General features: G+C 39.2%; 1 protein-coding gene across 8 annotated transcripts in view; it reads left to right on the top strand.

Annotated features, from left to right (window-relative positions):
- EYA4 (EYA transcriptional coactivator and phosphatase 4) overlaps positions 1-26,260 on the top strand; it is a 218,351-nt gene that overhangs the window by 174,501 nt on the left and 17,590 nt on the right. For all 8 annotated transcript variants that reach the window (XM_034765624.1, XM_034765622.1, XM_034765623.1 and 5 more), the window contains 3 exons: positions 10,616-10,752; positions 12,432-12,515; positions 22,586-22,675. In XM_034765624.1, coding sequence (XP_034621515.1) covers positions 10,616-10,752; positions 12,432-12,515; positions 22,586-22,675 — 311 coding nt within the window. The remainder of the gene's footprint in view (positions 1-10,615; positions 10,753-12,431; positions 12,516-22,585; positions 22,676-26,260) is intronic.

Here is a 26,260-nt window from a genome sequence, read left to right as displayed (position 1 = left end):
ACATTCACTGTAGATGTTGCTCCACATATAATTTAAAAGATTCTGGTGTATGCTGAAAGAATGTGGTGAATACTCCTAAAATTATGTTTTGAGAACTCTGCATGCTTCAGGACACTTTATATTTCCTGCAAACTTAACAATGTTTTGTAGTGAGTAGGTTTGCACATTATCTCATCTTGTAGCTTTGCTGCTTAGAAGTGATCTGTTAGCACACTATATGTACAGACTCTCTTATGACAGTGTTTTATAATCTGCATTCAATGTACTATAGAAGGGAACTTTATACAAGCTAAATAACTGAAAACCATAGAGTGCGTAAGTATAGTGAAATAGTAAGAGGTTTATGTTCAAACACATGAACATGTCTCTCTTTTAAATAGCTTATGCATCTGAACTTGTAAATCTGCCCAGGCACTTCCCATTTCTGTGAAGTGCTGAATGAGTCATGCGACACTGTGTGCACAGTGCAACACCCATTTTGAAAATACATCGCATGCCTGTGTTCTTGTGTGTTACTTTAAAAATACACTTGTGTAAATGGAGTGCAGCATTCTGAATGCTTGGCCATAGTTTAGAACTTGTGAACACTACTGATACACTAGGTCACATCTTAGCACTACAGTAGCCTGGATCAGCACATTCTATCTAAAGAGATTTGTTGGCTGAAGAACCATGGGCTGTATCATTTAAAATCTATGATAGATACATCCAGGTGCTTCACTCTCCAATACTGTCTGACCGGGAGGACGAGGTTTCTTTTCCTGCCCAGAGGGCAGAGGATCCTTAATCTAGTCAAACAGCTGTGACTCCAAACTCAACAATCAAATCCCAATTATGACAGTATTTATTGAATAAAGAGAGATGATAACCAGATGAAAAACATAAAAACAGACACTTACTGTTACCGTTGATTGATACAAGCTAGAAGAAGCTGCGTGACTGCAGGTCAGGAAAACAGTTACCACGGTAAAGGATTGGTAGTAGTGTCCTGTGTGCTGATAGCAGGGTTGCAATTTATGGCTTCTTTCTTGAAGCTGTCCGCTTCTCTTGGCTTTTCTCCCACCAGTCTGTGCACCTTCACCTTCCAGTCAAGGACTGACCCTTACTTAGGGCTATACTTTTAAGTCACAGCCCTGTCTTGGGGGCAGTATGGTAGCCCAATCTTTTCTCTCCAAGCTCTCTCGCATGAGTGAGGGTGTGCTGGCTGCACCTTCCTATGGGATGATTCAGCCTGCTCCCTCTGGTGCACTTCACCTGCTCTGATGTGCCCAGGCCATGGCCCTCCCTCCTATTTGCCTTCTTTGGGGTATTGTGCATCCAGCAACAGATATAAAGGGACTAGGGAACAATTATAGCTGTCCAATAGATTCTCAGGGTGCGGGAATACTCCTGGAAACCTAGCCACCACACACCAGTGTACGGGCCAGATTCTTTATTTCACAGACTCTTCTCGGTGTGACAGTACATAAATATATGTTCATTGGGACATATCAGAACTTGTTCTGTCTGGCATCTCATGCTTTGGGGGTACAGGAAACCTGTACAGAAAACCTGTAGTTTCTTCTAAAAGTGGCATTATAGCAAAATTCCTGCGGAGAGTGCACAAACAATGTTAACTTAATGTGTTCAGGCACAGACATCCATCCCAGCAAGCACAGAGAGAGCCCGGAGACCTGCTAACAAGGCTGCTGTTCCCTAATGCTATTATGAGCATGGTTTTAATTTATAATGCTGACTGGACCTTCACCATGTTCCTTAAGCAGCTTAAAGCCAGGCCCAGTCACGTACTGTGTTTGAAGTTATTGATGGTGTGATGTCACGTTGGCCTGAGGGATGTTGCCAGTAATGGCCTAGTGGAAAGTGGCATGTGAATCTTAGCAACTTCTTTCCTTTAGCAGGGAAGGGAACCCAGCTGCTTCTGGAGCTTGGGGGATGGCACTAGGACATCATGGCTCAGAGGTAGCAATTACAAAGAGCTTCTGGTTACTGCTTCACCTGGTGGGTGGGGAAAGGGCATAGTGAGCCCTGCTGCTGGTATACTGGGATAATGGTGCTAGGGCCAGCATGTGCACGAATCAATCTGCGTTGACATTCCTTGTGCATACTAGCCTATTCAGAAGCAGCCCACATTGAAATTTTCACTGGGTTTGTGTGTATGCCTGGATCTTCCCTCCTGGAAGGCCCTTTTGCAACAACTGTGCTCTTACTCTTCTTGCTCAGTTCGGTCATGGCAGGTTCAGTGGCAAGGAAGGTTTTGTGCTGGTCCTGCACCAGTACCGGAGTATCACTATGTCTGTAATAACAGGCCATACCATGTTCATGCTTAACACTTTCCTGTCACTTTATTGTAGCCATACTCTCACTTGCCAGTGAATGAAGTTTCCCAAACAGGATCTTTAGCTATGTGTTGAATATAGAAAAAAGGAAAGAATTTCAAGCATTGCAATTAATATTTCTAACTTCGGTGAACTGCACTAGGACTTCCCTATCTCTGAATAAATACATACATTTTTGGGTCCTTCTGTGTATGAACAGTTTGCATTTCTATGAGATTTGACAAACATTCTTACTACACCATAGATCTGTATTTTGGTCAGGTTTTTTTAAGTTTAAATTTTCTGAAGCTGTTTAAGGATAAAAAAATAAGTTTCCCCTTTAATATGGATGAGCCTGCTGTTTGTAAAAAGCAAATCCAGCAATTAAGCCTACAGTTGTTCAAAAACCCAAGCACTACTGACTTCTGCAGTTCTAAAATAGAAGCATGCCTTGCATTCAAGTAAGAGACAGCTGGTAATTCTGATCTAGAGATTAGTTTAATGAAATAAAGTTGGCTCTAAATACCCAGAACTTACAAGGTACAGTGATTAGTTACAGTACTGATTAATGGATAATTATGCAATCATGTACAGTGTTGGTCCAAGGAGAAGCCTGGGACAACTGGTAATGATTAATGTTAAATGGAAATTGTAAATAGCATTCAGTTATTTACTTCAGCTTTTAGGAACTTTCATAGATGATTTAGAAATATTTTTGTATTTTTTGGAAGAATTAAGTAAATTGAATAATTGGGAACAAATGCTTTAATATGTTACTTTGTAATTGAATGTTGATTTTATAAAAGATTACATTTTTCACATATATTAAATTTTCTCATGTGTTAAAAATAATTAAAAGGTTCAGGCCAGACATTAGGATTTTTTTCTTTTAGTCTGTTTTTTTGTGTAGTCTTGGAAGTGCTAGTAAATAACATTTCCCTTTATAAGGGTCCCCTCCTATAAGACACATATTCAGAACTCTTGTTGAAGTCAATGGAAGTTCTGGTTGTGCAAGGAATCCAATTTGGAGTTGTCATTTTGTACTTCATTTAACCAAACATATTTTCTTCTCTCTTATATGGAGGACAAGCCAATACTCCTTGGCCTTACTTACTTCCCCATTACCTTTAGTGCCTTTCCTGATATTGGCATCACTCAGGGAATAGAGTTGGTTAATTCATCAGAACTCCCTCTCCTGACTAATTCTGCAACAGCAAAGCAAGATTACTACGGAGTTGTGATTAAATAGAAGTGATTTATTTCTGTTTAATTTCCCTAGTATTCCTCAGCAAATTATAATAATTTTAGATTAGGGGTAAAATTTTCAAAAGTGCCTAAGGACCAGATTTTTAAAGGTATCAATTTAGGTACTGGTATTTATAGAAATGCAGATAGGTGCCTAAATGCCTTTAAAACCTGGCCCTCAGTAACTTAGGGGAATCTAAGACCCGTTTTCAAAAGTGATTTATGCATTTGGAGACATAAGCCTCATTGAAAGTCAGTTGGATTTAGACTCTTAAGTGCCTAAGGGCAGGTCTACACTAACCCCCCAATTCGAACTAAGGTACGCAACTTCAGCTACGTGAATAACTAGCTGACGTTCAAAGTACCTTAGTTCGAACTTACCTCAGTCCAGACGCGGCAGGCAGGCTCCCCCATCGACTTCACGATACTCCTCTCGCCGAGCTGGAGTACCACAGTCGATGGCGAGCACTTCCGGGTTCGACTTATCTCGTCCAGACAAGACGCGATAAGTCAAACCCAGAAGTTCGATTTGCTTGCCGCCGAACTACCGGGTAGTGTAGACCTACCCTAAGTCACTTTTGAAAATGGATATTAGACTCCTAACTCGTTTAGACACTTTTGAAAGTTTATACTAGGTCAAATTTTAGCTTTGTTTTCTTGCCTCTATCAGTCTGTCCCTGCACCCCGCCCACCCCAATCTTCCTGAGAGTATGTATGCAGCTTTGTCATTTGTGTGTAATGCAGCCCTACTAGTGAATGTAGTAGACATGACTTTTCTATACAGTTTCATAGGATGGTTTTAAAGCTTATAGAAAGTATTTTTCTATTAATTAGGCATTTAGAATAATTGCTATATGGCCCTATTTAATTTCTATAGACCTCTACTGGTTACACTTCTATAGAAATTTTCTCTGAGGACATTCTCATGGGTAGTATGTATGCATGTAGAATAAAATATTAAACTAAATACAGAGACATGGATTACTGAATGGTATAAAGAAACACTTTGAATAAAACTTATTTTGTAGGGCTTTCAAAAGTTATCAGTATTGTACTTTGATTTTTGTTTGATGTTTTTGGTAAGAATCAGTGTTTACAAACTACTTGCTACTTAGTTCACCCATTGGGCTATTTTGCTGGGGAAGCAATAAAACAAAAAAGCTGGACTTGGATGTAATTTTGTTTTTATCTTACGTGGGGCAAAGAAAGAAATGTGAATGTGCATTATGTTGGAATAGTTCCGCTTTGCATGAAATGATTGTGCAGCCACTACAGCAAATGACTGGAAAATAGGTAAATACATAATTACCATGCCATATATATATATATATATATATATATATACACACACACATACACACACACACACACACACACACACATTTCCATTTCTTCAGTTGTGTATAATTGAATATCTGTATCAGATCATAATTGTGCATTTATCATTTGTGTGGGCTTTAAGTGGTTTCATAGATTTTAAGAAAGTTTGGAATTCTTTTAATTCCCTCACATGACAAACAGGGTTTTAATCTAATCCGGACATAATAAAAACTTTGAAGACACTCCTCATTGTTCCATTTTACTTATTTAACAACCTTTGGCACATTGTTCACTAAGAGGAATAATGAACTAAATGGTTTACTTAACGGCAATACAAAGAATTATTTTTTATTAGAAATCTGTAAATTCACTCAACCAAGTGTCTGTAATTCCCTGGGTCCTCTCTGTTCCCCCTTTTTAAAGATAGGTGCTCTGTTTGCCCTTCTCTAGACCTTTGGGACCTCATCTATCCTCCATGAGTTCTCAAAGATAATCGCTAATGGTTTAGAAATTGCTTCAGCTAGTTCCTTAAGTATCTTAGGGTGAATTGTGGCAGCCCTTGCTAACTTGAATACATCTAATTTATCTACTAGGGCTGTTGATTAATTGCAGTTAACTCACACAATTAACTCAGATTAATTGCAGTTTTAATCGCACTGTTAAACAATAGAATACCAATAGAAATTTATTAAATATTTTTGGATGTTTTTCTACATTTTCAAATATATTGATTTCAATTACTACACAGAATACAAAGTATACACTACTCACTTTATATTATTTTTATTACAAAAATTTGCACTGTAAAAATCATTAAAGAAATAGTATTTTTCAATTCACTTCATACAAGTACTGTAGTGCAATCTCTTTATCATGAAAGCACAACTTACAAATGTAGAATTTTTTTGTTACATAACTGCACTCAAAAACAAAACAATGTAAAACTTTAGAGCCTACAAGCCACTCAGTCCTACCTCTTGTGAAGCCAGTCACTAAGGGTATGTTTTCACTACCAGCCGGATCAGCAGGCAGTGATCAATCCAGCGGGGATCGATTTTATTGTGTCTAGTCCGGACGTGATAAATCGATTCCCAAGCGCTCTCCCGTTGACTCCTGTATTCCAGCTCAGTGAGAGGTGCAGGTCGAGTCAACGGGGGAGTGTCAGCAGTCGACTCACCGTAGTGAAGACACCGCAGTAAGTAGATCTAAGTACGTCGACTTCAGCTACGTGAATAACGTAGCTGAAGTTGCGTAACTTAGATTGATTCCTCCCCACATTGTAGACCAGACCTAAGACAAACAAGTTTGTTTACATTTACAGGAGATAATGCTGCCCACATATTTACAATGTCATGTGAAAGTGAGAACAGATGTTCGCATGACACATTTGTAGCCGGCCTTGCAAGGTATTTATGTGCCAGATATGCTAAACATTCATGCTTTGGCCACCAGTCCAAAGGACGTGCTTCCATACTGATGACGCTCTGCCATATATTCCATGTTATAGCAGTCTCGGATGATGACCCAGCATGTTGTTCGTTTTAAGAACACTTTCACTGCAGATTTGACAAAACTCAAAGAAGGTGCCAATGTGAGATTTCTAAAGATAGCTACAGTATTCGACCCAAGATTTAAGAATCTGAAGTGCCTTCCAAAATCTGAGAGGGACGAGGCGTGGAGCATGCTTTCAGAAGTTTTAAAAGAGCAACACTCTGATGCGGAAACTACAGAACCTGAACCACCAAAAAAGAAAAATCAACCTTCTGCTGGTGACATCTGACTCAGATGATGAAAATGAACATACGTTGTTCTGCACTGTTTTGGATCGTTATCAAGCAGAACCCATCATCAGCATGGACGCATGTCCTATGAAATGGGGATTGAAACATAAAGGGACATATGAATCTTTAGCGCATCTGGCACGTAAATATCTTGCGATGCTGGCTACAACAGTGCCATGAGAACGCCTGTTCTCACTTCGGGTGACATTGTAAACAAGAAGGAGGCAGCATTATCTCCTGCAAATGTAAACAGACTTGTTTGAGCGATTGGCTGAACAAGAAGTGGGCTTGTAGGCTCTAAAGTTTTACATTGTTTTATTTTTTAATGCAGTTATTTTTTGTACATAACTCTACATTTGTAAGTTCAAGTTTCATGATAAAGAGATTTCACTACAGTACTTGTATTAAATGAATTGAAAAATTATTTAATTTTTACAGTGCAAATATTTATAATAAAAATAAATATAAAGTGAGCATATTACACTTTTTATTCTGTGTTGTAATTGAAATCAATATATTTGAAAATGTGGAAAACATCCAAAAATATTTATATACATTGTATTCTATTGTGTAACAGTACAATTAATCGTGATTAATTTTTTAATCACTTGACAGCCCTACTATCTACATATTTTTAATATGTTTCCCCCTTGTTGTTAATATTGTCTTAAGCATTTGGTCACAAACAACCTTTTTAGTGAAGACTGCAGCAAAATAGGTTTTTCACGCCTCAGCCTTCTTGATGTCATCCATCAAGGGGGGAGGGATAGCTCAGTGGTTTGAGCATTGGCCTGCTAAACCCAGGGTTATGAGTTCAATCCTTGAGGGTGCCACTTGGGGATCTGGGGCAAAATCAGTACTTGGTCCTGCTAGTGAAGGCAGGGGGCTGGACTCGATGACCTTTCAAGGTCCCTTCCAGTTCTAGGAGATGGGATATCTCCATTACTAGCTCTAATTCCCTGCTGCTAAATAATGGACTTAAATTTTCCTTTGTCTTTCTCTTGTCCTTAATGTACTTATAGAACCTCTTAACCGTTATGTGCCTTGCTAGGTGTAACTCATTTTGTGCTTTAGCCTTTCTGATTTTGTCCTGACATGCCTTTACCATTCTTTTGTATTCATCCTTAGCAATTTATTCACGTTTCCCCTCTTTGTAGGATTCCTTTTTGATTTTCACATTATTAAAGAGCATATTGGCCTCTTACTGGTTTTCCTATCTTTCCTTATCATTGTGAGAGTTTGCTCTTGTGTCTTTAATATTGTGTCTCTGAGAATCTGCCAATTCTCCCAAACTTCTTTTTCCATTAGATTTTCTTTTCATGGGACCTTACCTACTAGTGCTCTGTTTTTTTGTTTTTGTTTTTTTTTGAAGTCCATTGTCCTTATTGTGGTGCTTTTACTTCTTTCTCTCCTTAGAATCATGAAATCGATCATTTCACTATCACTTTCACCCAAATTATCTTCTACCTATCTTTCTACCTTCAGATTAATAACCACAAAAAATAACTGTTTGTCAGAATCAAGCCTAGACTGGCTGCCACTGGATACCTCCTTCACCTTTTTAATAGTCTGTAAAGTTATTAATATCTCTGTATGTAAGTTATGACTATACAGTTTAGGGTCATTGACTGGCCAATTTTGAGACAAAGTTTTTTCTGATTTTGATTGCTGTGTGGACAGTGATGGGGACAGAATTCAGGTAGCGTGTTTAACTGCAATATGTACATGTTATTGAGTTACTGTGGTTTGATTACAGATTTTTTAAATGGTTTGCCTTTGTGTATGTAAACTTTAAAATGTTCTTAGTTTGACCTGTGTGACCTGTTCTTTCTCTTGGCATATAATATATGTAGGTTCAAACAGCCTATATTATTCACTTGTGACCCTAATAAAAATGTTCTTAGAAAAGAAAGTCAGGAAGAAAACGGAAAGTATTGCCAATTGAACTTATACATTCCTTAATATTGAGCAATTTGGCTTGATTATAAACTCTGTGGGGAGCAGGACCATCTTTTTGTTCTGTGTTTGTACAACATTTAAAGTACAGTGGGGTCTAGGTCCATGATTAGGCCTCCTAAGTGCTATGATAATATTAATACTAATAATAAAGAATTGATGCTGCCCACACTGTCACCTTTGATTTAGGCCTCCCAAAGCCAGCTCTCTTTGTTTCAATCATCCTAATTGAAAAGTGTTTCATACTGCCCCCACAGTATCTGGCTTCAAGACTAAGCTTGATAAGTTTATGAAAGGGACAGTATGATCGGATAGCCTAATTTTGGCAATTAATTGATCTTTAACTATTAGCGGTAAATATGCCCAATGGCCTGTAATGGGACACTAGAGAGGGTGGGATCTGAGTTACTACAGAGATTTCTTTCGGTGTCTGGCTGGTGAGTCTTGCCCACATGCTCAAGGTTTAGCTGATCGCCATATTTGGGGTTGGGAAGGAATTTTCCTCCAGGGCAGATTGGCAGAGGCCCGGGGCAGGGGGGTTGCCTTCCTCTGCAGCATAGAGCACGGGTCACTTGCTGGAGGATTCTCTGCACCTTGAAGTCTTTAAACCACAAGTTGAGGACTTCAGTAGCTCAGACATAGGTCAGAGGTTTATTACAGGAGTGGATGGGTGAGATTCTATGGCCTGCGTTGTGCAGGAGGTCAGACTAGAAGATCATGATGGTCCCTTCTGACCTTAAAGTCTGAGTCTATGAGGTAATAGCGCTTATTGGACCAGCTTCTGTTGATGAAAGAGACACGCTTTCGAGGTCCACAGAGCTCTTCTTCAGGTCTGGGAAAGGTACTCAGAGTGTCACAACTAAATACAAGGTGGAACAGATAGTTATGTCTGGACATCATCCTTCAATATATTTTAAAGAACCATCTCGCACAGTAGCATAGAACCCAACAGATTAGAAAATCAATCCTTGAATCAGTTCATTGAACACTTTGGAAGTAGATATAGCTGTACTCCATTGCTATTGTGAAATAGCCATGAAATCATTATTAAGGCAGACAAAAGGGGGAGGATTCATGTCTTTTCACACTTATGAAACTGGCTATATTAGCCAGTCCCTAGATATGTCACCAGAAGTTTCTGGAGGTGCACTAGTAGTGATAAGCTTGGAAGGAAGGAGGATTTCTGGTTACTGGAGGATGGGGTGGAGCAAATCTCAAACAATCCCTCCTAGGTAGCTCCATTCTCTTTCTCCATCCAACCTTCCCAATGTGACCTGCCTTATCCTGCTCACAGCTCTCGGTTGACCTCCGCCCATGTTTGTGACCAGCAGCAGTAAGGTGGATTACAATGGGGAAATCAGGATTAGAAGATAGAGGGATGACCTGGCATAGTGCTGGTAGCAGTAGGAAGAGAGTAGGGAGACGGATGAGGAGATTAGGCTGTTAGTCTGTCAGACAGGATGAGGTGGTTGGGGTTTCTGATGTCTGCAGGAGTATTTAGGATGTCCTCCATATTTAGGGAAAGGATGGTGAGTCTCCTGCTGGTGCGGAGAGGAGTTGAAGTTGAGTCTTCACAGCAATAAAGGATGTTGAAATCTATCTAGCTGACTTCCTAGCATAGGAAACGAGATATACGCACCTTAAATGTTTAAAAAAGCATGATGTGACCATTAGTATGGTATTTCAGAAAGCTTACTTTGATGCCTCACTATTTTATATCTGTGTGAATATTAGTGCATTTAAACCATCTCTCCATTTCTAAGGAGATTTATTGAAGTTTGTCTTTGGTAAAGTCAGAATGTATTTGTGGCATCTGCAATTTCCTGTTATGTAAAACTGAAATTGAGAGCTGTTCTTCTGCATTTTATGTTTATAGCATGTGTGTATCTTGTGTTTAGGTTGGCATATAATCTGCGTAAAGAGACATTTTTAAAGCTTTTATATCTTCTGTAAAAATTAAACGCTGACTATTTTTTCCATGGATTTTTGTATTTACAGGGGAGTTTGACACAGTACAGAGCCCCTCAACACCGATCAAAGATCTTGATGAGAGAACGTGTCGGAGTTCTGGGTCAAAGTCTCGGGGTAGAGGGCGGAAGAATAATCCATCACCCCCTCCGGACAGTGACTTGGAGGTATGTCCTCTGGTAACTGATGAATGGTAAACTGAAGGTAGATTCAGCACATGAAAGCAGTGGAAACTGTTTAAAGCTTTAAAAATATGGCATGAACCCTATGAATCATTAATTGAAAGTACTAGATTTCTAGCAGTTACTTTACATTTATACAATATGGGGCAGATACAGTGTATACATGAATACACTGAAAGTAAGATCGTGTCAACATGATACATACATGCATATTGTCTCTTCCAATTTAATGTGGAATAGATCTACAAAACTATTTAAGGGTTTTGTTCATATTTTTTCTGATTAACTTCTATTTTGTGTATTGTTTAACTTTCTTTTTTAAAATAAGAACATTCAAATGTATCAATCCAATTATCTACATATTCAGTGTAAAAATATGCATTACAAAAAGGAATGCATAAGTATGAGACATCCGTATTTGGCCCTAATCCTGCAAACACTTAAGGACTACTTTAACTTTACCCCTGTAAGTAGTGTCATTGACTTCAGTAGTTATGCACCACTATTTGAGAGATCAAGGCTGTAGCAAAGAAATATATCTGCTTAAGGTACAAGATGAAGTTTTAAAACACAAGTGTCCTAGGAGTGGAGTGATTATATTCTCATTAGCCCTGTGTTAGCAGTGTTCTGACATAGTGTGACAGAAGGAGAACAACACTCATTGTATGCATGGTATATTCCAGCACTGGGATCAGAGAAATGTTCTGCACATTTGTGTGATGTGCTTCCTCCCACTGTGATACTGGCACTCAATGCTAATATCATTGGACTGCTCCACCCCCTGTTTATGTAGTACATATATATCACCAGAAATCAACTTTGTTATCACTTGGCTATTCCAGCCCCTGCATCTCTACTGGAGGGACAGGGTTGACTGTAGCACTTAGCATCAATCTCAGATGCCATAGCTTTTTGTACAGAGGGCGAGGAATTTTATCCTGATTTTGGATTAACTGTCTGATTTTTTTTTTTTTTGTAGTTTTCCACAAACTATTTTTTTAAATTAACCAGTTGTAATTTTTTACATTTATGGGAAGATTTCCATTTTCCTTTCCTTAGTTTCATTTTCAGAAAAAAACAGCCTCTTATCAACACTAAGAAATTTTCCTTAAAAAGTTAAAATAAGACATTTTGTCCAAAAATATTATTTAAATTCCTTATTCCATGTGAATTACTGTGGCATAATAGTACTTGGGGCATGTAAAACTAGCACAAGGAGTTGATATTATCTCTATTGGAGGAACACATTGAAATCAGTGTGAGTTGCACATAAGAATCTGAGAGTGGAATTTATCCTTAAATTAATAGCTCTTTACAACAAAGTAATTGACCCAAAGTATACTGACATCTGTAGTATGTTAGAGAGACAAAGTGGATGAGATAATATCTTTTATTGGACCAGTAAAATATTCTATAGTATGTGACATATTTGAAACCTTGTAAAGGTTGTAGAGTTATTAAAAGATTGGAAAGTATTGAAGAGCTTAATGTCCTCAATGTTTTTTTATAGATTATCTTAAGATATACTGTCAATGATGATTTTCAGAACAAACCTACTCACTTAAGGGCTTATTTAAAGCACAGGACATGACTAATTTTGATTTTGGATCATAAATCTTATTTCCTGATTACATTACTAACTTTGTCTCCATTTCTGTTTTCAGCGTGTATTTGTTTGGGATTTGGATGAAACTATCATCGTTTTTCATTCGCTGCTTACAGGATCCTATGCACAAAAATATGGCAAAGTATGTGACTCATTAATTCAACAGTAGATTCAGACTATCGATACACTTGGCATTTTTACTGTGCTTTTCATTTTCAGTGTGCCTTACAAAACTTAATTAACATTCATATGCCCTGGTGAGGGAGGGAGGTGAATAGTATTAACTCCATTTTACAGACTGGGAAACTGAGGTACAGAAGTTGTGATTTGCCCAAATGGAGCAGCCAAGGGGACAGATGAGGTGCCTACCCTTAGGTAAGATGTGAGGTCCAATACAGGTAGAATTGCTGAGGTAGGTGCTATAGCTGTAAGGAGGAGGCTTCATTGAGTGAGAGGTGCTGAAGTTTCTGGTGCAGCTTTGAAAAGCTGTTGCAAATGGGTACTAGATTTGGTGGGAAAGGGGAAATAACTGATAAATTTGGAAACAGGGCAGGGAAAGGGAATGAGTAAATTGGATGATGAAAAAGGAAATGGAACTGATGAATTTGCAGGGAAAGGAAAAATGTTAAGTCAGAGTAAACGGGTGGGAGGCAGACCTGTCTAACCTTCAGCTTTAGGGTGGAGGCTCTGGGTTTATGATGTACTCTCTGACACCTCAGCCTTCCTGGTGAGTCGCTGGTGTCCTTGGATGGCTGTTGGGTTGGGCAAAGCCGCTGGCTGACACACTGTCTGCTGCGAATCAGTTATTTCAATGTACACAACTACTCCCCTCTCTGCCACTGAGAAATCCAAAAGTTGCTGGAGAAGAATCCAAGAACCGGGAGCAATGAGCAGCCAGCAGTGACAGGAGAGAGAGGGAGAAGCAACCCAGAAGTAGTAGCAACAGGAATTTCCTTACCTACTGAGCAAGGAACATTTTATACAGATTTTCTTCAGGGTTTTTGCTGCACTGACATTGGCAGGGCTGATGGCAGAATGAATGCTGATGATTTGGGTGGGGGTGGCAGCTTAGAAGATAGAGAAGTCCATGAATTTCAGGGTAGCATGGTTATGTGAAACAGGTGTGGGGCTGTGAGAGAGAGGGAGAGAGAAAAAGCGACAGGTGTGAAGCATGTTTCTGTTAATAAAAAAAAAAAGAGGGAAGAGAGTTTGGCGTTAATGCACATGCGGAGGTGTTTGCAGGAGTATGTGCATGAATATGTGTATTTGAAGACACAGGTAGTTGTTTCTCCTGGTGTTTATGAAAAGGGTGAGCTAATAAATTTTTGTCTGTCATGGAAACTCATCAGCTCAGTTCTGGAATGCTAAAATAAGATTAGCTATTCGGCTCTGGTACGAATAACACTTGTTTTACACCTTCACAGTGCCAAATCAGTGCATGTTATACTGTTTTGCCACTTATATTACCGTACATCCTACACACTCTTCTAATGCTATTTTTACAAAAAATATAATTCTATTCACTTTGACAAAATTACTCCTTTTTTATACCTCTGTAAGTGAGAGAAGAATCAGACCAAACATGCAACTTACATCATTTATATCACCATTGAATGTGGAGTTGCTATACTTGACCCAATGATTCAGTTACTTGTAATTTTAATCCAAGTGTGCTTGCAGCCTTTTGGATGGTATAACTATTCTGATGCAATATTTTTCTCCCTCACAGATATTAACAATTAAGAAATTATTTATCATTATAGGTGCAAAGCTTTTTAAATTGAAATATGTTACAGATCTATCACTCCTTTCTGGATAACTTTGAAAAGTATTCTAGATAGAGATATCTTTTTGGTTTCCTTCTCTTGGGTTTTTTTTTTTTTTTTTTCTTCCTTCCGCCCCTCCCCACCCCTACCCCCCCATATCTGTAGGGACATTTAGATGAAAACAGCATCACTGCTTTGTAAAAACTCATCTGCTCTTGCAATTTATTCCCCATCAAAAGCCAGAATATGTGGTAATGACTATTTACAGCAACCAGTTGTGATATCAGATAGAGATTATGAATTTATTTCCATGGGTCCGGAGTAACTCAAGTAAAAGTGAAATTAATTGATTTATGCTACTGAGATTAGAATCAGGATCCAAGACTTCAAGTGACGATGACCCACAACAGAGGATTTCTTAAATAAAAAAGCTGTTTTCATACTGCTAGACATAGTAAAATAAAAATCATAGGGATACAGAGTCATTCCCAGAGTAAATTAAGAAATGGCAGATATTTTCTTTTCTAGAGCAGTTATCTTCCTAGTATTATGGTAAACATATTTGGATGATGATGTATCATTGAGCCTCAAATATGTAGTAAATTCTTGTCTAATATTTTATGTTACTTCATATATTTTTTTTTATATGGAGGAAGGATGGTTCATTGGTTAGGGCACTAGACTGAGGCTTGGGAGACTGTGTTTCAAGTCCTTGCCCAAATCACTTAGCCTCTCTGTGCCCTAGATCACCATCTGTAAAATGGGGATAATCATCCCTACCTTGAAGTGGTGGTGTGAGAGTGAATACATTAAAGATAACGAGGCACTTGGATATTATGGTAATAGAGGCCATATAATTACCTAAAATCTAGTTATACTTCATTGTTTCAAAAAACATCTTGGGCATTGATCCTTTCTTGTGATTGTGCTCCTCCAGTGGCATAAAGTTGGTTTAAGGCCAGTTTAAACAGCCGGTGGTATAGAATTAAAGCAGTGAGTCCTACACTTTCCCCTGTATTGTCTCCTAGTATTGAGGGCAGCACAGCTCCCAACCTGTGCCTTGATGTGTGGCTTTAAACTGTCAGAGTACTTTACCCTGTGTCCCCTGAGTCTTAACTCTTTTTGTAAATATGTTTTTACTGTATATTGTGTTGTCTTTTGTTGTTTAATAAAACAAATTTTCTCCCAAAAGAGAAAATATAAGATAAAATGAGACAGCAGGACAAGGGTCTCTCAGTACGTTTTTCAAAGTTTTCTAGTGAGTGATTAGAATGGTGCTACTATAAATAGGGAGAGAGCATTTTATGGTGAACAGAGTGGTCAAATTGCATTTTCAAGGTGTGAAATTCTGGGATTATACTGGTACTTAGCTGGACCATTTTCCAGGGTTTCACCTTTGTTCTACTATTCTAACATTTATACAGACACTCTGAATGTGCAGATGGATATATATACACACACCCTCAACTATTCCCCATCTAAACACATCTGCCATCTCTTGTTCTTCTCTTTGCCCTATTTCTTGCTGTGACCAGGGGGAAACAAAATATATATCTTTTAGGCCTTAGTGCTCTATTGTCATTATGGCTGTGCATGGAAATGCACAGAGTAGAGAGCCAACTTAGCTCAGTGTCACTGTCAGACTGGCAAACTGTTTGTATGCAAGGTCAGTACAGAGCCATAGAGGGACCAGCAGATTAAAAATTCTTCTTTTAAATCTCACCCTCCTTCTCCGCAGGCAGTAGCCTAAGGGAGAAGAGAACGGTGATCCTGATTTCATTTTGGACTTCTATATGGGACTGCAATCAGAAAATCATAGAAATCTAGAACTGTGGAAGGGGTCATCTAGCCCAGTCCCCTGAACTGAGGCAGGACTAAGTAGTATCTAGACTGTCCCTGACAGGTGTAATATAAATAATAGTAGTAGTAGTAGGATTAACAAACTGTGACAGATTGAATGAAGATTTGTTTAACATTATGAGCAAGATTGTAAATGTCTCATTAAAATATATGGCAAATTGCTTCTTCATGGGAGGGAGCCAATTGAAAGACTAGCTTGCAGTTTTCCCTTGAAGCGAGAGAGGCTTTGCATGTTTGAGTTTGGTCAGTGCAGAGCTACAAGAGATTGATTTTTTTTTTTTTTTTTATTAGACTTTCCAGAGTTAATTATTTTATGTTCTCTAAATATGTCTGTCTTTCAGCTTGTAAGGTAAGGTTACTTTGCTCATCTCATTTGTTGATGCTCTTCATGCACCATAAAATTAGTACACTTCTATTTTTAATTATTTACTGCAGTAGCAAATTATGATCATTGGTATCTGAGCTGTTCGGTTATGACCTGTGTGGCTGATGATGGTTTTTGCAGCTGAGCACCAGTTGGCACATATAGTTTTCTACAATGCTAAACTCTTAAATAAGGATTTGTTGATGTGACAGGACATGTGTTAGGAGACTGTCATCATTTGTTAAATTTTATGAAGTACATTCCTGTTCTCTTATTAACAATATGTATTCTTCTCTCTATTATGTCCCACTGATTTCTCACTGTTTTGTAGCTGAATAAGCTATACTTAGTGTTAGCATTTCCAACGTGGTAAAATCATTTATTTCTTTAAAGTCAATCCAAAGGGCAAAGATGCTCCAAAAATACCATAAGTCAAAGTTCAGTCTGGTAAAAAAGGACGACTGCCTTTCATGGCACTGCAGAAGAAAAAGTCTTAGTTCTCCAAACTTGAACGTGTGTTACAAAGAATTCAGGATGATGTTTTAGACAGCCTTAAAAAAAAGTGCAAAATATGACAGTACAATTCAACAGACCAAACCCTACAGTATATTTTAAGAGAAAAGTCAAAATTCTACTCTATGGTGAAAGTGTATGGAACCTGCCAACTTTTTTATCAAGTAGATAAGCACTGTTACAATTTGAGTCATATGTAAGCTAGTGCCAAAATGTATTAGGCTTTTTTTGACAATTTTCTGATTTTTCTAATCCACCTACATCTTTTAGTTTCCAGTTAATACCTCTTATTATTATTTATTATTATTATTCAGTGTACAAGGGGCTCAGGGGATTGATTATTGCTGGGACCCTACCAAATTCACAGTCTATTTTGGTCAATTTCACAGTCTTGGGATTTTTTAAATAATCAGTCTCACTGTTTCAGATGTTTACATCTGAAGTTTCATGGTATTGTAATCGTGGGGGTCCAGACCCAAAAGGGGTCATGGGATTGCACCCTTACGTTTGCACTGCTGCTGGCGGGCGGCGCTGCCTTCAGAGTTGGGTGGCCAGAGAGCAGTGGGGTCGCAGGGCATGGGGAGGTTGTTACTTGGGTTAGGAGGCAGGGCCAACCTTACAGCTGGGTGACTGCCCAGGGCCCCATGGTCAGGTGGGTGCCATGGTTCCCTCCCTACCCCAAGGCCCCTTTAACACCTGAATGCTGGGCCTGGAGCCAGGGAAGGGCAAAGCTGAGGATGTCCCAGCTGGGGGCTCCTACCACAGCAGGTAACCATTGCATTAGTCCCTGCCGAGCTGGGGAGGGACATGACTTCCTGCAGGGACCACTCCCAGGGCCAGGTCAGATCCACCTCTGGGAACCTCCCCTAGCTGCAGGAAGCTCTGTGGGTGTGCTGCCTTCAGAGCTTCCTGCAGGTGCGGGAGGTTCCCAGAGGTGGGTCCCAGCCCAGCTGGGACGAGCAGCTGGAGCCCGGGACATGGTAGGAGCCCCCCTCCCCTACAATAGCCAGATTTTATGGGGGCAATCAGATTTCACAGTCCGTAATGCATTTTTCACAGCCGTGAATTTGGTTGGGCCCTAGTGTTAACTGGTTCAAATTTGGCCAGCCTCGTTTGTGATTGAAACATGGCAGCTGTTTTGATGGCATATGATAACAAGTTGGTGGTATCTCACAGGACAAATGCTCACACCACAAAAAATCACCACCGTATTAACACTTCATGATCACCCTTTGATGACAGTCTCTGAAGAGAGCCCAAAAATAGAGACTGGCCCATGAAGACCACGCTATCCTCTCACTCTAGTGATTGTCGCTCCAGGTCAGAGTTGAGTCACATTAGCTAGGAGGTACTTGTTACTACCCATGCTATACCATCTCCCAGCTGCCACCGTTTACCAGCACTAGTATACTTTTAAAAAAAAAAAAAAAAAAAAAACATTCAGCTGCATTGATTGTTTCCTGTATTTCGGTCAGATGCCTCAGGACCTCTCATTTTGCTCTTAAATTCTCTTGTTGTCAACCCCCTACTTTCATCCCAGGAGTGATAGATAGGAACTCACTGTGCAGTCCATCAACAGTGCACTCTCTTCCTCTTCTCCAGCCTCCATAACACCCTCCCAGAATGAGTCTATGAAGTTGGACTTAAACCTGAGGCTCCCACCTGACACTAGAAGTGCCATTAGGCCAGCAACATTAACATTTAACTCTAACATTTCCACTTGTGAGGCAAAGTTTTTCCAAGGGACAGTGCTATTCTTATTAAGTTCAGCAATATGCCCTTTTATAGGTGTGTTCTCCCACCATTGTTCAAGTTTTTTATGTTGATTTATACAGAACTAGAGACAATAATATAAAAATAGCTTGTTTTCATTGTATTTGAATACAATAAGAAAAAGGATTCTGTGAGCATTTCTTGCCACCACCTGCTCTTCCTGGTGGTATTGAACAATATGCTGCCACTAATGAAACTATGAAGTTAGGACTTTATCTGGGACCCTATCATGATTCTCTCCTCCTCAAAACATAAATATTGGTTCTGCTGAGATATTTTTACTTAGTCTCCTAGGAGGCATTCCAGTGATGGCTCAATCTAGCACAGAAGTCCAGACACTCTGGCTCCAATTTATACCCTCTACTAACGTAACTAAAAGCATTGGTATTTTTGCTATAGAGAAGAGCTGTAGCTGATCCAGACTCCATTGAATACTAGTAATATCTGGCTACAGAGCATGCCTGTAAAGGCCAAAGGGCTGCTGCTGTTGTTTTTTTAATTCATCTATTATTGTTTTATATGTGGAGTAACGCAGCCTATATTAGCAAAAGTTCAGTCTGCCTCATTACATTTATTTTATATCTACGTTATGTACAACTATGGTGGGTGTCTCTTTGCTTCTTCCCTCCTTAAATTTCTTGCTTTCTTTTCCATATTTTTCCTCTTGTCCTGTTTTAGTTTGTATTCTAGCAGTTAAGTCTGTGTCCGCAGATACAAGTTAAGTGAACATTAGGCTATTCCTCCACATTTTGAAATTCTGGTTAAGCTGACCAAAGTACGCGAGAGTGCTTCTTACCCCTTCCTTCCTCCCGTTTGTGTGGGAAGTACTGGAATTTGGACTCTGTTTTTTAAAAAGTTGCATTATGGAATTTGGCAAATTTGCTTAAGGAGGGCAGGTTTTGTCCTCAAGAACTCAGTAAATCTACCTTGACAGAATTGTATTATTCTGAGATCAAAAACTGAATATGTGAGAAGCTGAAATGAAGTATCTTATTTTTGTTTTTACTTTTTATTATTTATACCAAAATGCTACATATTGTTTTATGCAGTGGGGTGTAGCCATGTCGGTCCCAGGATAGTAGAGAGTGGGTTATAGATTGTTGTAATAAGCCATACATTTGATGTCTGTATTCAATCCATGATTTTTTAGTGTCTAGCAATGTTATGAATTTAAGATCCCAGGCTTGTCCTTTGAAAGCGTTGTGCAGGTTTCCTTTGAGGATGAGGACTGAGAGGTCAGAAATAGAGTGATCACTTTGTGAAAAGTGTTCACCTACAAATGATAGAATGTTTTTGTATGTTATTTTCCAGTTTGAGTTCATTTGAGAGCATAGTTATTTTCTGGTTTCACCCACATAGTTGCTATTGGGGCATTTAGGTCGTTGGATGAGTTACACCACATGTTGTGACAGGCATGTGTCTCATTTATATCTTTCAATTACAGTAAAATATAACTGGAATATTGTCTTAAAAACAACTGGATCATGATGCAGTCATTTGCAATCTATTTCCACAATTAAGTCCAGTTCCACATAGAAAGGAGAAAACAAGTGAAAAGGGCTAAGACCCTCAGCTTGCAAGCAATGTTCCTAACTTTACATGCATGAGGAGGCCCATTGACAGACTTACATATGTGAGTAAAATTATGCATGGGCATAAACATCTGCAGGATTGGGGTCAATCAGCATACTGCAGAAATAAGAGTCGTGAATTTCATATTTAAGGGGGAAAAATTCTCTTAACATTCACTGAGAAGTATTTCAAGTGGTTAGAGAAGAAAACTAGATGTTTGTTTCATGCATCTAGCCAGTTTGTTCGTTTCTAAAATTACTGGTCTATTTCATGATAATGGTTAACATCCAGTGGTTTATTCCTTGAAGGTGGTGTGGCCTAGTGAGGAAGACACAGATCTATCATTTCTCAGCTCAGGATTCTGTCCCTAGCTCTCCTACAAACATCTCATGTAACCTTTGGCAAATGACTCAACCCATGTTTCTCTGTCCCCTCCTCTGGAAAATATATTCCTGCACTTTTCACCCAAGTACTCTTGATGCCAAATGGTCATTTTAATGAAGAATTTAGGAAGAAGCCATTTTACAAGGTCCTGGAGTTTCCTTTTCTTTTAGAAAAATAGGTTGGAGCAGTTCAGAAGTCCACATGAAAATACTGAAGTTGAATAGTGAAGCTGACAGAGAATTGGGTCTCATTTCTAACTAATGACAGTTTCTTAAACACTTCACTCTTCTTGCCCTTGAAATCTGCTTCTTCCTGGGCCAGTGCCAAAATATGTCTGTTTCAAATTTTGCCATTCTGTGCGTCAGAGCAGGAACCAGTTTTTACTCTTTGTTTGCAAAGTGCCTACCACAATGGTGGCCTGGTCCTGATTGGCAAAATCTTTGTTCATAACACAAATAAATGATGATTTGTGGTTTAGAGTGATTCTGCTGACAGAGGGATACAAAATGTTGAAATTGCTGTCTTTAGAAATAATGTAAGTCTTTTAACCTCAAAGTACTTAATTTACTAAAAGATTTCAGAAACCTCTGTAGCTGTCAGTGAGTGAAAGGTGACATTTTTTTTAATTACAAGAGGATCATATCAGCCTTATAATGGGAGTGTGGTGGCAGCCTAAACTATGGAGAGTCTAACTCCTGTCTATAATAAACCCAAACAGCTGCAGACCTTGTCCAGCAGCAGGCCTTTACAACTTGAATTAAAAGAAGAACTCTGTTAGCTGTGAGTTACAGAAAGATCTTTTCTGTGTTTTCCCAGTACTGTGGGTCTCCCAATCAGTAGTGCCACGGAGTACATGAGATTGTCTAAGAGCCTACAGTGAAAGGGGACCAGAGATCAGCATTTGTTGGGAGCATGAATTACAAATATAGAGGGAGAGTTTGTAATTTGGTCAGGTGAGTGCCTGCAATGAAAGGAGGATAGATAATGGGGTTGTGTGGGAGCAAGGACAGGTGTTCAGTTGGAGTAGTAGTTGTGAATTGAGCCAGGAAATGTTTTTGGAGTAGCAGGTGGTGTGGGAAGAGAACTGGTATTGGAAAGATGCATAGGTGGGATGGAGGCTATTTCTCTAAAGTGAACTTGTTTGGGGGGATGGGTGAAGATTCAGACTGTTTGTTTTCTCATAAAGCATAGATATAAGAAGTCGAAAAGACCTTTTAAGTCATCTCTCCCTTGTACCATATGGCATTATTCCATACAATACAATATCTAGTGAGTTTTTTCTAGTCCAGTTTTACATGTCCTCACTGAAGAGGCTTCCAACACTTAATGTAAGAGACTATTATGTGGCCAAATGTTGAGAAGATTTTTCATATTCAAAATGAAGTATTATGGTGTAATGGATGATGTTGCAGACTGGATGTCACAGGATGTTTTCTCTGTTCCTGGCTATGTCACTGACTCACTGTGAATGTGGACAAGTCACTTAACTTCTCTGTGCCTTAGTTTCTCTGTCTGTAAAAGGGGAATAAAGATATGACCACACCTTTATAAAATGCTTTCGGGTCCTTAGATGAAAAATGTAAACTATTCTTATTAAAATAAATATTCTCTTTCCTAAATTCATCTTATGAAATCTAATGAGCAGTTCCCCTGTAAATTATTTAGTTAGACTTTAATATTTCACCTTCTGCAAATATGTAAATAGTTGTTTCTCCACAGCCATAGGTTAGCCAATCTATCAATATTTAGCTTTTTTAGGCTATCAAAAAATAATCCTTTCAGCACCCCAAGCATTTTGCTGTTAGTTTGTGAACTCCCTTCAACACATCAATCCCTAATCGAAACTTTATGGTAAAAAAGGTTCATACCCAGAGAATTTTAGAGAAATCACTGCAAAATGTTGGCATACAGCAACTTTTGACTAACTGCTACCTGAATGAATTGTAATTAAATATCTAAACTAATTTTTCATTTTCTAAGGATCCACCAATGGCAGTGACCCTGGGCCTGCGAATGGAAGAAATGATTTTTAATCTTGCTGATACACATTTATTTTTTAATGATTTGGAGGTAAGAATCTACAGTCTGTAACATTAACTGTTTCATCCCAGAACATGACACTAAAGGTTTGCTACCTATTAGTATTTCTCACATACAGCAATACGGACATTACTCTGGGGTTGGTCCTACTCACTGGACAGTCACAGGCAGTCATACTGCAATAATTTCTACAGCATCAGGGTACTTACTTGAAGAGTGGGGACATCCTCAATATGTCACCTCTGTCCCCTGCAACAGTTCTTTGCGCTGTAGCTGTTTGTGTTTAAGTCTGCAGATTTTGCTCTGTCTGCAATGTTATCCCACCTCTTCCTTCTCAGCTCAAGTTGTCCCCTTTTGCCTCTAAAATACTTTGTCTGAACAGAAGAGTTTGAAGTCTTCTGCTTGAACTCCTCCTTTGTTGCCTGCCTCTTGGCTTTCCCATGTTCTCAGGGTAAAAAGAGCACCCTTCCTTTTCAAAGGAAGGAGAGTTCTCATTATTCTTCTCAAAAACTCTCATCAGCGAGTTTTGATGATAATAATAATAATTAATAACAACAACAACAACAGACTTTGTCATGAACAGACAGACAATTTGGACATAATCATCATTCATGTGTCTAAAAAAAATAGAAATTGAGAACAAACCCTAATGTGCCTCCAGATCTCCAATTTCAAAACCTTACCCTTAAAATAAGAAAACTCAGATGCAAATTTTCTTTCCCCATTCTCAACTCTCTGAAGAGCATTGTGGGATTAGGGTTGAAGACTCCAGACAAGAAAGGCACATCAGTAAAATACCCCACAGTTGTACATAGTATAAAAAGAAAAAAATCTCTACATCAGTTTCATTATTAAAATATTCTATTTCCTTCCCCTCAGCCAATACAACAGATAGACTTTGCTAAACCCTGTTCAGAAGCTTTTGGATTCCCTTCAGATTTATTTTTGGTCTAAAAGAAAACTGGGAGTTTTCAGATTGTCCTTTACCATTTTTTGTATGTCATCTGTTTAGTCAGACAAGGTATAATGAGGATAATGAACCTCAGTCTCCTAATTCAGGTCTCTCTCAAGGAGGTCCAAATCCTTATTCGCCCATCCATTTCAAATTCTTCCACTTATGAGTTGGCCTTCAACATGTTTAATTCATACCCCTTAACCCTGCATGTATTCTCCCCACAAAACATGGTCAACAGATCAAAGTATCTGCACCTGGAGGCAAGTGCCCATCTCATGCTTTTCATTTGGTTGGCTCTCCACTTCCCAGTCTCTTTGTGCCATGCACAGACATGGTTCAGCGAATCATCACCTAGTCCAAGTGTGCTTCCTCATGGTCTGAGATCACAAGGAAGTGTCGATACAATCAGTCACGCTATTACTCAAGTCATGCTCTCCTCCCTCTGATTATAGCTGGCAGACCACTGGAAATCACTGACCTGTTAGGGTCACCACAGATCCCCTGCCAGAGAATCAACTATTTCATAAGCAGGGCCATCAGCAATACTGTTTAAGCATTATGCTCCACTCGTGGAGTCTAGTTCTGTTATGAATTGTGACAACCTGCCTATTTTTCTGAATAGGCAGACAAGACTTTTCAGATCCACTTCTAATTTGGATCAGAGTACCTTCCCCAGGTAGACATTTTTACCACCTGTTGCAATCAAAATTGACAAGGTTTTGCTTCAAATTCTGGGAGAAAGGAACCTGAAGGATGGAAGTATTTTCCTTCCATTGGGGTGAGGGGCTCTCCTAGTAGGCACTTCCCTCTGTTCCACAGCCAATAGGGAAATCAAGAAGTACCAAGCTGCTGTTGTCTTCATTGCCCTTCGCAGACCTCATTGTCTCTGGTTCTTCCAAAGTCACAAAATAAGTGTCCCAAGCTCAGATCATTCCCCTTACCTTCAACCTTTTTTCCCCAAGACCTGTCCTTCACCTGATCTTTATCTCCCTTCTACAGCAGTATGACATCTGAGAACTGAAACCCTGGCTGTCCCTCAGCCAGTGCGTGTTTTATTGCAGTCTAAGTGAGATATCACTTGACCATGCAAAAGCATTTAATGAATATTCTCTTTCTGGTGCCCCACAGCAAGGGATAGATTCTAAATCAATTTTGCAAAGCATTGCTTAGTTTTCCTTGTAATGAACCTTTGCCCTGGTATGCTCACATTTCAGGTGGCAGCCGTAAGAACCCTAAGTTCCTCATTAGCATGTGCCCAGGTTTTCTACAAGCTTGTGCTGAATTCAAGGCACCAGTAAGCTCCCTCTTCCAAAGTGGAACTTCTCCTTGATCTGTATTGGCTTTGTTGTTTTCTCTTTGAGCCATTTGCTGAAGCTTCACTTTGTTTTCATTCTCACTATTAAAGTTATCTTCTTTGTAGATATCATGTCAGTTTATAGGTTTAGCAAACAGGGCAATTTCCATGCAGGAACACCAACTTCTGTTTTTTCCTGATATTCTTTTAACACCTTGCCCTAAAAGTTATTCTCAAGCTCCTTTTGGAGTCTGGCCTGAATCAAAACATTTTCCCATTTTAGATAGCTTGCAAAGTTTCTTTTGGGATGTAGATGAAGCTTTTTGTCTAAGAATCTAGCATTCCAATGAGATTAGTTTAAGCCAAATTTCTTGAATGTCTGTACACAATTAAGTATTTTTTAGCCTCAACACTATTGCAGAACCAACTATTTGTATCACAAGGTAGGGTCAAAAAAAAGTTTTCAAGACCTCTGTGTTTTGAAATATATCAGAAGGCCAACAGGACTCTCCGCCTTTCCTGAAGTCACAACTCCGGAAAATCAGTAGCCACCTCAGAGTTAGTAAGGGTCCGGACAACATATGCAAACATCTGCAGGATGGCCTCTTAGGGATCCCTTTACCTATAAAGGGAATCTCTCAGCTCGCTAAGATTTTTAATAGTGCTCCTTGATTAGGTAATTTAGATCTTCACAGTGATTGATCAATCTGCTGTTCCTCCTTTCTAAAAGCTCTACTGGGTTCTGTTTTATTTTTTATTCTCTCCCCACCTTTTCTTTTCCCCTTCCCTCTGGAGTACAGTTGTGCTTCGATACATTGGGTTAAGCAGGATGTTCTAAAATCAGTCTCCTTTAGTCATTCCTTCCACAAGCTCCGCTGTCCAACATCTCTGACTCTCAACATGCTTTGTGTCCTAGGTTTTATGCCCTGGGCAGCATTGGCCAAGAAGAGTACATCTGTCTCGGATGGGGAGACATTCTCAGATAAAACTGGGTTCTGAGTTGTTGATGGTCTTAAACATCAAGACCAAGGCCTTCAATTGGCATTGGAGGTAATGAAATGAGAGACAGGGGAGGGGCAGAGCACCAGTTCTCACATCAGCCACCATGTTATGCATGAGCTAGAGCCTCTTTATTCCTGTCATCTTCATCCCCAAATATAGCGCATGACAGTAATACAGTCTGGAGGTGATCAATGTGTGGATTACGTGCCCATCTACTTGCGATGCTACCTTTAGTCACAAGGTCCTCCAAGATGTTTTCTTCTTAATCCTTTTTATCCTTTTCCCTCTCGTTTGATGTAGCCACAACTTGCCAACTGCTAGTAATAACATCCAGATTACTGGATATTACCACCTGCAAAACCTG

This window comes from Trachemys scripta, chromosome 3 (assembly GCF_013100865.1).
Source record: "Trachemys scripta elegans isolate TJP31775 chromosome 3, CAS_Tse_1.0, whole genome shotgun sequence".
NCBI classification, from domain to species: Eukaryota; Metazoa; Chordata; order Testudines; family Emydidae; genus Trachemys; species Trachemys scripta.
This window is presented reverse-complemented; position numbering and strand designations above follow the sequence as displayed.